The sequence below is a fragment of the Schistocerca nitens genome, chromosome 1 (assembly GCF_023898315.1).
Source record: "Schistocerca nitens isolate TAMUIC-IGC-003100 chromosome 1, iqSchNite1.1, whole genome shotgun sequence".
In the NCBI taxonomy this organism is placed as follows: Eukaryota; Metazoa; Arthropoda; class Insecta; order Orthoptera; family Acrididae; genus Schistocerca; species Schistocerca nitens.
The window spans coordinates 253,233,229-253,249,684 of record NC_064614.1 but is presented as its reverse complement, the minus strand read 5'-3'; the positions used below and the strand labels follow the sequence as shown (position 1 = coordinate 253,249,684).

The 16,456-nt window shown below is 36.3% G+C and overlaps 1 protein-coding gene across 1 annotated transcript in view; it reads left to right on the top strand.

The window, feature by feature from the left end:
• LOC126247391 (parathyroid hormone/parathyroid hormone-related peptide receptor-like) overlaps positions 1 to 16,456 on the top strand; it is a 931,061-nt gene that overhangs the window by 756,337 nt on the left and 158,268 nt on the right. Inside the window, exon 8 of the mRNA XM_049948475.1 lies at positions 13,118 to 13,283. Within this exon, the coding sequence (XP_049804432.1) occupies positions 13,118 to 13,283 (166 nt within the window). The remainder of the gene's footprint in view (positions 1 to 13,117; positions 13,284 to 16,456) is intronic.

The following is a 16,456-nucleotide window of genomic DNA, read 5'->3' as shown; positions in this document are numbered from 1 at the left end:
ACTCAGTGTTGTGTTTTACATGGTTACTGAATGTTAAGATTAAATGTATGAAAACAGAAAAATTTGCAAACTTTTATAAACATATTTAAAATATATCTATTGAACAATATTAATATACACATCTTAAAGTTATCACTTACTTGAAGAACATGTCCACATGAAGCAGGTAAAGAACCTCACAAAAGTAATAAAAGCATAATATATATTTTACGGATTCATCTTTAGACAGAGCACTTGCTTAAAGCGCTGAGAAAATGCTAGTCACACAAAGCTCTGCTGTTAGTGAACCACAACTATTTCAAAAGCTTTTTACTGAGATGTCACACATGTATCATCGTCAAAACTTGTGGCTTGTTGTGGGTAAGAAGGCATGAAACATTAGAGAAGTGGTGTAGCACTGCATTCTGTATCCATGCTCGATGAACAGAGGGGGTGTGGCAGCATCCTTGAACTACACTCGAGCAATGATGTAGTGTAATGAGCATCAAGTGCTTCATGCATGGCACAGGTCTAAGTGTGGGCAATTTTACCTTGTATTCTTACTGCTGAAACATAACTTTTTTAAGGTTTCATGCTATCAAAGCTACATCAGCTATTATATGTACAAGCATAAATAAACTATTCTATCAGCTAATATAACATTCAAAATAATCAATTTTTCATGTAATTGGATAGGTGAAAAAAACCTATTGCAAGCTACGATCTCCTGTGAGAATCTCAGAGTAGTAAACATGGAGTCAGTGGATAGGAACTGCAGATAGGTGGCACTTGGTGGGATTATGGATTGCCTGTGTGGTGTGCGGAGATAGTCCGCGCAGTTGCAATAATGCTGTGTCTTGGTTACCTAGTAAGCAGGAGATCCTGGGTTTGAGTCCTGGTCTGGTACACATTTTCACTCATTGCTGATGATTCCACATACTGTTCTGCTGCAGGTGACAGCAGTGATCCCCATCAGTTTACATATAATGTTTGATAGCTGCAGATACTGCATGGTGTCTGTTCTTTTAGACTCGTCTGAAAGAACAGACACCGCACATTCATATAATTGATACACCTAGCTGGACAATGGATCCATCTTCCAATCTCCTGTGGGAATCTCAGAGTTGTGAACATAAAGTCAATGGAGAGGGATTGCAGATAGGTGGCACTAGGAGGGAATGTGGATCAACCATGAGGCATGTCAAGATAGTCCATGCAGTTACAGTAACTCTGTGTTTCAAGTGGTGCAGTGGTTTATGCACCTGCTTAGTAAGCAGGAAATCCTGGGTTTGAATCCCAATCCGGTACACATTTTCACTCATTGCCACTGATTTCACATAACGTCCCACTGCAGTTGACAGCAGCGATCCCCCACAGTTTACACTCAGTATTACCCTGGTCTTAAATGTTTTAATCAGCTACTTTTATAGGGCCATGACTTCCTAAAATCATGCACTGAAATGAGATCCATTCTGCCTGAGATTTTTCCCACTGCTCAAAGAATAGCTTTTCATCACCCTCCCTATCTTCACAACATCCTCCTCAGACCCTATGCTCCTTCTATATCCATCCCTACCTATGGCTCGTACCCCTGTGACCATCCCTGCTGCAAGACTTGCCCTATACACCCTCCTACCATCACATATACCAGCCCTGTAAGTGGCAAAACATATGCTATCAAAGGGAGGGCCTCCTGTGAAATGACACATGTCGTATACCAGCCCTTATGTAAATGCTGTTTGGCCTGTTACATTGGCATGACTACCACCAAATTATTTCGGTTAGGATAATGGACATAGACAGAGGTTGTATACTGGCAACACACAATATCCTGTTGCTGAGCATGCTCTACAACATAACAGTCGTGACCTCAATGCCTATTTCACCACATGATTCTTCCTCCAGACACCAGTTTCTCAGAACTCTGTGGGTGGGAACCAGCATTACAACATGTCCTTGGTTCTCACCACCTACTTGGCCTAAATTTACATTAATTTCTTTCACGTCAGTATTTCTTCACGTAACAACTCCTGTCTTCACTCCAGTTTAGTTTTCTACATCTTTCATTTTCTGATCTATCTGTTTATCACCGTTCTCCCCTCCCACCTCCGTTACATACAGTACGCCTAACTTTTCACTCTTATTAACTCATGCATGATGTTTTAGTAGTAATCTCTGTCTTGCTCATTACCTGGTCTTCCACTTTTAAGTTCTCAGGTTTTCAAATCTCATCCATTGCAGTCCCTACAAACTGTCTTCCCTTCTCATTCTGTCCGTTAAGTCACTGCTGACCCAGGGTTCTGTGTGACTTTTCCAAACTGTACCTCTTCTGTTAATCCTCTCCAGTCCTTTTCCTTCACCCCTCTTCCTTACACCTCAAGTCGTCTGCTGGAAGAAGAAGCCTCTGGCTCCAAAAGCTTGCATAAGTTAAACCTCTTTTTGTGTGTGTTCTCCTGTTACCACTTGGTGAGTAAACTTTTTTTATCTATCCATTTACATTATATTCTATCAGCTAGTTTGACTTGATTGGAAGGAAATCTACTGGTGAGAATGACTCAAAGATCTTAATCTCAGAATCAGACATAATCTCACATGGAATTTACTCTATACCGAAGCATGGTAATTAAGGGAGAATGAATCTTACTCTGCTTGGAGCATACACTGTGCTGAATGTTGACAATATTAGGAAAAGGATAGACAGCTACTCACCATAAAGATGACCCATTGATCTGCATACAGGCACAACGAAAAGACTGTTATACATTATAGCTTTCGGACAAAGCCTTCTTCAGCAAAGAAAACATGTACACATTCACAAAAGCAAGCACACCTCAGCTCTGAACAGAATGTGATGATCATGTGAACAGCAATATGGAGTGGGGCAGGGAAGAGGAAGAGATAGCAGGGAATCGTGGGAGGAGACAAGAGCACTGTCTGGTGGGGTGTGCAGGGACTAGAGATTGCCATGTACCGTGTCGGGAGGTGGTATGTGGTGGGAAAAGCAGGAACTGGAAAAGGAGAGTAGCAGGAAATGAGACAATCAGGAAAGCAGTAGGTTACCATAGGTTGAGAGCGGGATAATTTTGGGATTGGAGAATGTGTTGTAAGGATAACTCTCTTCTGCACAGTTCAGAAAACCTGGTGATGGAGGGGAGGATCCAGATCAGTCTCAACCTATGGTAATGTACCATCCCACCACTCTCCACTGAGCAGTTTCCACCCTCTCGTCCTATCACCTCCTTCCTTTTCACAGTCCTTCACCATCTACCCACCCATCCTTTCCCCTTCCCTGCTCCTCTTCTTCTGTGCTCCTTTCCCTTTCCACTGCCCATTTTGTCCCCCACACCCCACATCCTGACACTAGTCTCTAGTCCCTGCATGCCCTAACAGACAGAACTCTTCTCTCCCACTTCCCCACCACACTCTGGAATCCTATTCACGTGACAGTCACAGTCAGAGCTGCTAATGGCAGTGGTCACATGTGTGTGAGGTGTGCTTGCTTGTGTGTTTAATACTATCACAGCTCTCTCCTTTTCATACAGACTCTTCATTCTCTTCCAATATTTTAAGTATCTTATAACTAATTAGCTTATCTTGATCCTCCATGCTGTAACAACTACATAATATCTCACTGACCTCAACGGGTATGAATTGATTTTCATGTACCTGTTTCACCAATTCCAAATCATCAAATCCTACTGTTCTATTACTCATATCATTATTTAGTACTTTCACATAAACCATACCATCTAACTCATCATAAAATACAACATCAGCATCAAAATAATCATTAGCAACATCATCTGCAACCACTTCAACTACACGTCTCCTCATCACAATCACTATCAAAAGTACTAGAACATGTGCTAGCGGACACACAAACATAATTTAACTTAGGTATGTGATTCTTTCTTTTCTCCACATCTTTTTCAGATAATAGCAAAAATTTGCCATCATAAAGTAAGTTATCTAAACAGTACTCATCAGCATCATCATAAATTTTGCTATTACTAAACACATAACTCTCATCAAATAACTTAGTCAAATTATCTGTACTAAGATTAAATGTATTTCCTGTTTTACTAGTCTTTTCCCTCATTTCCATCAGCATGAACTCCCAAAATCCTTTATCATAATCAACTTTGTTTATCTGGTAATTATTGTGTCTATTGTGGTGTCTGTGGCCTGAATCCCACGTTCTTCTCCTGCCTCTATCTTGATTGATTGATTTATTTATTTTATCCATCTTTCAGCATTAACATGAAATCTATGTCATCAGAAGAATTACAGCTATTTGCACATTATGTTTTTCATAACAAAATATTACATGGTAAAAAAATAACAGTGTTGTACCCTATTATCTTATAATTGCCTCTACATCCATATCTATACATGACAGTAAGCCTTAATTTATTAGCATTAACATGCAATTGACGCTGTCAGAAGAATTATAGCTATTTGTACATTATGTTTCATATAAAAAAATATTGCATGGTAAAAAATATAGCAGTGTTGTACCCTATTAGCTTATAGCTGCCTCTAAACCACATCTATACATAACAGTAAGCCTTAATTTATCAATAAATTAGGTCATCTTTACAACTATTCTGAAATTATTCTATACTATAGAAAGTATTTACCTTCATCCACACTTTGGTTTTAGTTTTAAATATGTTCAGTGAAACCACTTGAGCCTGAATGGGTAAAGTGTTGAATGATTGTATGCCTATGTATTCATACCTAGATTGGGTTTTCTTAAGCCTGGTTGTGGATATATCAATCGTATTTGTTTGTTGACTATTGTGTTGATGAACAGATTTCCTTATAGTGTAGTGGTTTAAGTTTTCTTTTATGTTTAATAGGGAACAATATATGTAAAGAGATGGGACTGTGAGAGGTCTACATGAGGTCTTGTCAGTGATTCCATAAAGACATCTAATTGCTTTTTTTCTTCCAAGTGAAAATTTTTGGCTCCTGGGGAGTTACCCCATAAAAGAATGCCATATTGTAGATGGCAGTGTAAGAAGGCATAGTATGAATGAAGTAATAAATCTTGTGTAATACATGTGTGTATTTTGACTAGTAGGTAGATAACTCGTGATAACTTTCGACACACATAATCTGAATGTGTGTCCCACATTAATTTCGAGTCAACATGTATTCCTAGTAGTTTAACAGATGATAATCAGTGTTACTGTTTGACAAACTGAAGATTATATTGGCAGTCTTTTCATGGTTCATAGTTAACTCATTAGCCTTAAACCAGATATTCTTCACTTTCCTCCTTCAGTTTGTTTATATCCTTTCTGGTACTAGCCAAGGTTGTGTCATCAGCATAGAGGATAGATTTTTTAGGGTATGTTACTCGGAAATTCATTTACAAAGAATATAAATAGTAGAGGGCCAAGCACTGAGCCCAGAGGAACACCTCGTTTTATACTTAGTCTGTGACTTTTGGCCTTTATGCTTTACAATTTGTTTTCTATTGCTGAGGTATGATTGAATTAGTCAGAGTCCCAAGTGTTTGATTCCATAGCAACACGGTTTATCTAATAATAATTTGAGGTTAACTGAGTCAAAAGCCTTACTAAAGCCAATTTGAATGGCTTCGGCAGATAATTCTGACTCAAATGCTTTGAATGTCGATAGGTTTGACCTAAATCGATACTGAGAATCAGTTAATATATTATTGTCTGATAGGCGTATAGCCGGCCGCTGTGGCCGAGTGGTTCTAGGCATTTCAGTCCGGAACCACGCTGCTGCTATGGTCGCAGGTTCGAATCCTGCCTCAGGCATGAATGTGTGTGATGTCCTTAGGTTATTTAGGTTTAAGTAGTTCTAAGTCTAGGGGACTGATGACCTCAGATGTTAAGTCCCATAGTGCTTAGAGCCATTTGAACCATTTTTTGATAGGTATATGCATATTTGCTGCAGTATGCAGTATTCTATTATATTTGAAAGAATAGGCACAAGTGAAATTGGTCTATAATTATTGATACAGGACTTGTCACACTTTTTGTAGAATGATATAACAACTGTCTTTTTGAGACATTCTGGAAAGTGTCCACTAGAGAGCATCCAGTTTATCAGTATGAAAAGAGGATATGATATGAGATCTAAAAATTTTTTAAATTACAAAGTTTGACAGGCGATAAACATTTTAGATCTGGAGTATCCTAATTTAGAGTTTGCTTTAATTATATCAATTACTTGTGCTTCTCTCCATTTACAAGCTGATACTATGTTTGTAATGTTCCGTTGAAAATTTCTGCCAGATGTGGGGTGAAAAATAGGTGTATGGGTAGAATTGGAATTCTGGTTGCCCTGAGTTGAGAGGCTAAGTTTGGCAGAGTTGACAAAAAAGTGATTGAAATCATCAGCAGTGATGTTAGCAGCATTTGTGTTGTCTTTATAGTTTATTTATTTATTTATTTATTGTTCCGTAGATCGAGTTAGTGAGTCAATCACAAGGATATGGAACGTGTCAAATTGTACATGTGTCAATTTAAACTTACAATAAATACAAGGGCAATTCAATGGCAAATTGTACATAGTTTAAGTAAGACATACTATAAATACAGTAACAGATACAATGTCAGCTAGATAACATAACAACCATTTGACAGAAAAAGAAGTTTCAAATAAAGGTTAAAGATAAGAGCACAAAGTTAAATCAGATATTAGGCCTACAAGAGTAAATACATGTACAGCCAATCTGTTGTTACAAAAAGTGTGCTAATGCCCAAATGCACAAAAAAATCAATTTAACTACTTCTAGACACAATAAGTTTAGTGATGGTATACATTTTCTTTCAGGTATTCATCCACAGTATAATAAGATTTCTCTGTCAGGTAATCTTTGAGAACTTGTTTAAATTTTGGCAGTTCTGTATGAACACATTTGATATGTAGTGGTAGAGCATTGAACAGCTTAATGCTGGAGTAGTGAACTCCTTTTTGTACCAGAGTGAGACGTTTCATTTCTAAATGTAGATGGTTTTTGTTTCTGGTGTTATAACCATGGAATTTACTGTTGTCTTGGTATATGGAATAATTTTTGCACACAAAGGTCAGCAAGGAAAAAATATACTGTGAGGCAGTTGTTAGGATACCTATCTTCCGAAACAAGTGCCTGCAAGAGTGTCTTTGATGGACCCCACACATTATTCTGATTGCTTTTTTTTTTGGATGGTGAAAACTTTTTTTGCAAGTGGTTGGTTCCCCCAGAATATGATAGCATATGACATCAATGAGTAGAAGTAGCCAAATTAGGCAACCTTAATAGTGTCAACTTCAGCCACTGAAGAAATTACCCGTAATGCAAATGTTGCCGAGCTAAGTTTTTTACATAGATGAAGACTGTGAACTGACCAATTACATTTACTGTCTATCTCAGCACCCAGGAATTTTGTGTCTTCAACTTTCTGCATTGGTTGATCTCTACATTTTATGTCAATTTCATCAGGATTACTTTGTGATGTATGGAACCTCATAAAATGAGTTTTATCTGCATTGAGTGAGAGACCATTTGAGGAGAACCAATTTAAGATGTCATTAAAAACAGTATTTGTAGTTTTTTCAAGATCATGATCAATCAAATCGTCAATTAGAATTGTGGTATCATCGGCAAACAGGGTAAATTTGCTGTTTGTCTCAGAACAAAGAGGAAGATCATTAATAAAGATGAGGAAAAGCAGTGGGCCCAAAACGGAGCCTTGAGGCACACCACACGTTATCGTGCCCCATTCAGATGAGGCAGGTTCTCCAGAAGAGCCATTTAGCATTACAGTCTGCTTCCAATCCTGTAGATATGATTGTAGGCACAAGCCAACAGTACCAGCTAAACCATAGTATTCTGCCTTTTTCCAAAGAATTTGGTGGTTTACACAGTCAAAGGCTTTCGTAAGATCACAAAAAATACCCACTGGAGACATTTTTTTGTTAATGGCTTCCAAAACTTGGTTACTGAAAGAGAATATTGCCTGTTCAGTACAAAGACCGGCACGAAAACCAAACTGATTTTTGCTTAAGATACTGTGGAAGTTGAGATGGTCTACAATCCTCCTGTGCATGAATTTTTCTAGAATTTTCGAGAAGATAGTTAATAGGGATATTGGGCGATAGTTTGTAACAATGCTTTTATCCCCTTTTTTAAAGAGAGGAATCACTACAGCCAACTTAAGTCTGTCAGGGACAATCCCATCTTGTAGGGATGCATTGTATATGTTGCATAAGACAGGACTAACAAATTTATAACAGTGTTTCAGTATTTTACTGGAAATATTGTCCACACCAGCAGAATTTTTATTTTTTAATGATCTAATTACTCTTATGACTTCGCTTACAGTAACTGGAGATAAGGATAACTGTGGGATATCCACATCTAGCTCTGCTTTTATTACTTTCCATGCAGCCTTACATTTATTGTGTGATTTTTTAATGAAATCACCATTTGGCTTACACTTGGCTATTTTAATTTTAGATCTGTATTTTGTTTTTGTAAGTTTCTTTATCTAATGCTCCCTTTTTGACTTTATCGTGACAAGTAATTACCAATAGTCTCAGTTTTTGTAATTGAGATGAAAACCACTTCTGTAAAGTTGAGTGGCTAGGTTCCCTTACTTTTTTGTTTTTTAACCATTGAACAGCATGTATGGAAGATTCAGAAATGATTTTGAGGAATGTGCTGAAGGCTTCATCCACATTTCTGGAGGAATGTTCATGGTATTCCAATCTATAGACTTAAGTTCTTCTCTATACTTGCTAATACTTCTACCTGTAAATAGTCTCACATACTGAATTTCTTCCTGGTCTTTTTTTTTTTTTTTTTTTTTTTTCCGGTAATTAGTTTCACCCATATACCTCTATGGTCCGACAGGTAATCAACATTAAATAAGCCTAGCTCAAAATCACATTTGTATACATTTGTTATTAGATTGTCAAGAGAGGAGAAATGCCTTGCAGGACTTTCATTACCACAAAAGAGATAGGATCTTAACATATTTACTAAATTAACATTTATGGCTGTCATTTTCCTAATGTCTATGTTTAGATCCCAAAAATTAATATTTCAGTAACTGTCCTTGTTGTTTTGTTCTGGTGGAATTGTGATGACTCCCCATTCTGAAAATTGTTCTCCCAAGCTCAATCTAATTTATCTACGTATTTCAGAAATTCCTCAATAGTGTTGTCTGGTCCGTAAATAAGACTCCACTGAACATGGCCAGGTAAACGCCACTTCACCACATCAATTTGGATTAATGCATCAAGTGATTTATATAAATGTGCTAAAGTCCTAAGCTGATTTTCACAAAATTCTCTCATTCTCATATCTCCTTTGCAGAATCTAATTTTATTCAAAAATTCTGATTTTATTCATGCCTGCTTACTTTCTGACCAAAATTTGTTTAGAAATAATTTTTCAAACTCTGTAAATGTCATTTCTGGGTTAACATACTGGTTAGCCCAGGATAAATCTTCTACATCTAAAATAGATTAAAAAATTTCACTTTCATATGTTCTGGCATGCCTGGGGCAAAGCTGTCTTTGCACCAGTACAAGTAAGCGACAGGATGGAGTTTAAAATCACCCAGAAAAATTTTGATAATAACATTACTGCAATTGTTCTGAAACATGTTATTATCACTATATATACTACTAAACATATTAATCTCTAGATTTATTACTTTAGAGGTGACTGCTTGAAGACTATTTGTTAATTCATTCACCTGCTGTTTACTGAAGAAATTTGTTCTAAAACAAGTATAGAATTTAATTTTAGTTTCTTGTCAAGGAAATTATTTTTGGTTTCAATATAAGTCTGTTTGTTATGCAGCTCTGATTTTCTTCTGTCAAGTTTGTCAGTGACAATCTTTTCTGTTCCTTTTACTCATTTGTTGACTAGGCCAACATGTTTGTTAACTAGCTGTAATTCAGTAACAGCAAACTTCTTCAGACAATCCACCTCAGATTCTACATCGGATACTGTTTCATGTTCACTGTTTATTTGTTTATTTGCCTTATTAACATCTTCCCTAATTGCTTCTAGCTTCTGGTCCATTGGTTTGAGAATATGTCTATTTTTCTGAAATTATTTTTGACATTGTCTCTACTTTTTTTTTATTTTGCTCTGACAGTTTACTATCTAGTAACTTAAAAAATTGATCTAATAGGTTTTCTTGTTGTTGAAATACAAATAAAGGTGAAATTATACTACTTGATGAATACTCTTGGCTTTGAATGTTTGGATTCGGTGTCAATGCACGTAGCTGTTGACCCGATCTTGTTGTGATTCCGCCTTGGTCACATGCAGAAAACGTATTGCTTCTACTCATTTTAACTAATTTTCCACAACTTGATGAGATGATAAAAAAAACTTCCAAAAACTATCTTTCCTGTAATATTTGTGAAGTATGTCACACACAATTATTTGATTGACTTTATTATGCAATTTCACTTCCTATCAGTTAGCTGTTTTACTACTCTGTTATGTAAGTAATATTTTGGTACTCATCTGACAGTCCATGCTGCTGGCTGTTGGTGTTGGTCCATTTATTCACATGTCCACTTTTTCCATATAGGTCCTTGTTTCTGTTCATGTCCCAGTACATGGTAAAAAATTATTTCACCCAAAACTTAATAACCATTAGCATACAATGAAGTTTTATACATATCCCAGCTCTTTTCACCACATTGTAATAAAACATGGTGGAAATGTTTTTGCAGGTGTTTGGAATGTGTATCGTTGTTTAACACAAGAAAAACAATGTTAACTATACCACGTTTTACCACACATTACCAGGATAAAATATATTCTCCACCAGTTTTATATGTATCTCACGTAATGTGGGATGTAGCCTCTTGATGCTGCCATAGATTCATTTTGATGTTATTGCATCGTCACATGGATATCATGTAATGGTTTAATTAAGTTTTAGTGCTTCTTGTTCATTTCGCATGCTAGATGTTCAGCGGCATATGTACGAAGTCTGACTACATGCTGTTGATACAAAATTTGGTCTAAGACTGAAGTATGGCAACTTACAAATTGCCTCTATTTATATGGTTTTAAACAGTTACTGTCATTGTTACATATAGAATTTAGCATTTATACAATTAAAGTTTTTACATACTTCTTCCCAAATTACATACAAATTTACATGGAATAAAAGAGAATAATTTCATACAAAGACAGGAAAGAATTTGTTTCTATTAAGACTATAAATTACATGTTTTATCATTGCAACAATATATTTCATTAATTTAACATATAGTATTTAACTAACTTAAAAAAAAATCATGCTATCATTTTCAGTTGAACAGAGTGATTAGTTTTATTGAATGAAAGGCCCAGAAGCAACTAATTAACTTTTCAACAAGTAAAATTTTACATTTCTATATGGATGTTATTACAGTTGTATTAAGGAACACCAATTAAAACTGATGATGGTCGAAGTAGAGAGGATATAAAATGTAGACTGGCAATGGCAAGGAAAGCGTTTCTGAAGAAGAGAAATTTGTTAATGTCGAGTATAGATTTAAGTGTCAGGAAGTCTTTTCTGAAAGTATTTGTATGGAGTGTAGCCATGTATGGAAGTGAAACATGGACGATAAATAGTTTGAACAAGAAGAGAATAGAAGCTTTCGAAATGTGGTGCTACAGAAGAATGCTGAAGATTAGATGGGTAGATCACATAACTAATGAGGAGGTACTGAATAGGATTGGGGAGAAGAGGAGTTTGTGGCACAACTTGACCAGAAGAAGGGATCGGTTGGTAGGACATGTTCTGAGGCATCAAGGGATCATCAATTTAGTATTGGAGGGCAGCGTGGAGGGTAAAAATCGTAGGGGGAGACCAAGAGATGCATACACTAAGCAGATTCAGAAGGATGTAGGTTGCAGTAGGTACTGGGAGATGAAGAAGCTTGCACAGGATAGAGTAGCATGGAGAGCTGCATCAAACCAGTCTCAGGACTGATGACCACAACAACAACAATATTAAAATGTGAGTATGCTTGATTCTGACTGAAAAATCATCTTGTCATATTTTCATTAGGGATTCAAACAATTTCTGGTTTCAAAACATAAAAATACCTGACACTCTATGACTTGGAAATATCGGAAATTTAATGGTTAATTACTCCATAATTTCAATAGCAAAATCAATCCTACCATGTACCTGAAAGTTGTCTTGGGTGTGAATGATGATGATACATTAGTTTTTAATCCAACATGTTTCCTTCATTCCATATACTGGTGAGACCCAATGTAAACAATGTCAAAACAACAGTTCAAATTAGTGTAAATTATTAATATTATATATATACCCTATTTGGGAGACTAGAGATGAGATTGGAATAGAATATATGGTCCTAAGAGGTTGTGGTATTACAATCTTACTGGCAGAATTTTGACATGGTTGTTCATAATTATAGTCCGATTAAGAGGTAACTTTGCATGTAATTATTGATATGAACTGTAATAATACGATTCACGTTGTCCGTTGCACTTCACATAGTGTAGACCGGGAACAGTCTGCTAGGCATGCCCAATGTCAAACTGACTGGGCACGGCCCATGCTGCCTGAGTTGTTGTTGTTCCACCGGCAGAGGGCGTGGCCTAATTCTCGCATGCCCTCTGGTGGCCGGGACTTTACTTGTGGCAACTACTGTCCGTGACGCACCATGCCGATGTGCAACTCCCGCAATCTTTCTGGTGGCTACTGCATGGACTTTAAGCTGAATATAATGATAAATGAACTTGTAAATGTGTTTCACATGATTACTAACATTTAATTAAGAAGAAAAAATTGTACATTATTTGAATCTAACACATGTTTGCTCCATAATAATTTGTATAAATATCCAATTTCTACTTCAGAGCCTCATATTCCATGTAGCACCTTGCCTCTCATTTAAAATATTTGAAAAAAAATTCACATTACCTTTACAACCAAAGTTTTTGCTTAACACTCTCTCTTACCTCTGAGAATGGATTAGAATTTTTAATCATTAAACAGGTCTGAGGAACAGTTTATATCACTGGGGTTTATTGTGAACTAAAATATAGGGTATCAATCTTAAGCTGTTATTCATTTTTCACTTTAAAAGGCACTAATTTACATTTTTTTCATTCCAGGACATTGTGGTGCCCTCGAAATATTTTGCACATGAACTTGTTTCTTTCATTTATTTTGAGAGCATTTGTTTCACTACTTAAAGAAAGTATTTTTGTTCTTTATATTGGTCTCCCAAGCAATTTAGTAGAGGAAGGTGGTATATATTTCTTCAAAGAACAACCTGAGGTAAGCAATGAAGCTTTGTAATATCTATATCTAGAAAGATAATTGTTTTAACTCTTACAACAAATACAGTTATTGTCACTTTACTTGTGTCCATTTCCTTCTCATCAGATTTTCTCGTATATTGAGTATCTAACATTTATTACTATCATCATTAGTGCTAATATAGATTGTTTCATAGTGAACTGATCATGGCTTAGATGCCTGAATCAAAGGTGTACAAAAGCCCCTATTAAAATTAAACAGATTTAGAAACTTGCTCACTTACAAGCCGAAGTACTGTGCAAAATAAAGCTAAAGCGGTCCAGAAGATGAAGTGAGATGATAGCAATTGAGAGAGAGCCCACCAATGCATAGTCTTATATTTGTCCTCTGTGGAAGTTCACATGATCAGCCAGCAATATTGGCAGTGCTCTTGCTGCTGGTGCCCTTGCCAGATGTGGGTGATTTTACACATACCCATACACCTGTATCTTCCATTTGCACATATGGTAGGGTTACTAAAGAAATTAGATTAGATTAGATTTACTTTCATTCCAATTGATCCGTAGTGAGGAGGTCCTCCAGGATGTGGAACATGTCAGAAAAACAACAATACATGACAAATATTTACAACTAAAACAAATAAGCTAATGTACCATTCCACAGGTCCCAAGAGGAATGATCATCATTTTTTAATGAACACTAACAGTCATTTTACAAATACTAATGCACTGAATTTAAAATAAAAAAGTTTTTTATTTATTTATAAGGTAATAAACATGTAATACAACTACTGTAATACTTATTTACAATGAACACATTACAGATGGTGCAGAAGTTAGATTACACTTACACACACACACACACACACACACACGCAAATTTTCAATGAACACATTACTGCACTGAAATTGTGCAGAAGTTATGTTGTACTTATATACAAATCAGTTGGTTTTACTAAGAAATTCATCAATGGAGTAGAAGGAGTTGGCCACCAATAAATCCTTTAGGCTTCTCTTGAACTGAATTTCAGACAGCCTTATAACTGTTTCATGTGTGAATAAGAAAATTATTCAGTAAGATCTGCAAAGTGTATCAAAACACTAAGTTTTTGTCTGTTGATCATCCACAAACAGACAGTTTCACAAGACATGGATTTCACCTAAACAGAAGTCTGGAAATTGTAATGGGCTGCCATAGATGTCTTCAGGAGTGACAGTGTTAGAGCCAAGTGTGTGGTACTCTGTGCAGTGCCAAGCCTACGACATTGCAGTTTATGCAGCCAAATCCTGGGAATGTTGAAGCACAACAAACATAATCATCCCTATCACAACCAATTCCAACTGCACCAACACAATTATCACAAATCACAGTGAAAATATAATTATCAGCAGCAGGACTGCTATTATTACCAGCAGGAAAACTACCACCATTAGCTGCAGCAGCAGAACCAGTACAACCAAAAACAGAAGATACTGAAGGAATATAGGCACAATCAAAACTGCCTTTCAAAGGCTATGGCAGCATAGATATACATGTTAGGGCAGGTGGAGTGGTCATTATTCATGGATTTGACAGGAATGCTCATTGTAAGCAAAAAAATCATATGAACATATGTCCTATTCTGAGTGGTTTCTGAGACAGAATACATTTAATGGATGTTTGATTTTGGGCTAGATGTGTACACATGTGTCTTACCCATCTGACCTCTTTTAGAAGAGCAAATGATGGGACATAATTATCTTCATTTTTTTGGAAAATTTGTTGTTGAACTCCTTGAGTATGTTCCTTTGGTCACGAAGGCTATAATGTACTTCCACCATGATGGAGTCTCTCCACGCTGCTGCTCTCATCATGGAACATGCAGAGGTACTCAGACAAGCCACACAAAATGTTCTTCCAAGAATACTCAGATGCAACGAAATTGATGGTGGGGTATTCAAACATTTATTATGAACTGTACAATGACTGTAAGATGATGTGTACAATAATTCTTAGAGGTGAATGTGTTAAAAATATATCGTTTTCAACAGATACTTTGTAAAATGCATCTTGCAAAACTTAACAATATTATGAAAAGGAAAGTTAGTACTCACCATATAGCGGAGATGCTGAGTTACAGATAGGCACAACAGAAAGACTGTCACACATAAGTGTCTTCCTGTTTCCTTAAATAACATACTTATATGGCAAACAGTCCGGACACTTCAATGATGTCATCCAGGATACCAAGCAGCATACATAGCACACACCCGTTGGGCATTTTGATCACAATAGCCATACATCAACATGATATTGACCTTTTCCGCAATTGGTAAATGGTCCATTTTAACACGGGTAATGTATCACGAAGCAAATACCATCCACACCGGTGGAATGTTGCATGACACCACATACTTATATGTTTGCGACTATTACAGCACCATCTATCACAAAGTGAAAAAAGTGGTCCAACTAAAACATTCACATTTCTTTACGTACTACACGAATATGTAATAAAAACTGGGGATTCCTATTTTAAAAAACGCAGTTGATATCCGTTTGACCTATGGTAGTGCCATCTAGTGGGCCAACCATAGCGCCATCTGGTTTCCCCCTTCAAGCTAGACAAGTTTCATTCTTTGTTGTTTTTTTGTTTTACACTTATTTTGTGAGATATTTGGCCTGGTCACGACCAATGGAGCACCCTGTTCAATCAGTTTTTTTTATGTAAAACTTTTGAGTAACATTTTATTCATTCTTTTCTTAATATTTGGGAACAAATTTTTATGTTTCAAGATATTCATCTATAGTATAACACCAATTTTGCAATAAGTATTTATGGACAACTGTTTTAAATGTTGACATGTCTTTTATTGTTTTAATGTTATTAGGTGGCTTATTGTATTGTCTGTATCCTGTTTGGAGTAACACATTCTGTTTTAGTGTTGTGTATGCATGTGGAACATGCATATCCTGCTTTCTCCTTGTGTTATACAGGTGGATACTCTCGTTAGTTGATATAAGATTGTTGCTATTTTCTAAGATTTTCCAAATAAATATTATTACTTGTAAGATATATAAACATGGTAGTGGAAGGATGTGAAGTTTCTTAAATAAGGGGTTGCATGAGATTCTTGAGGCAGCATTTTCTATGGCTCTTACAATTCTCTTTTGGCACATAAAATAAGTTTTGCTGGCAGATGCATTTCCCC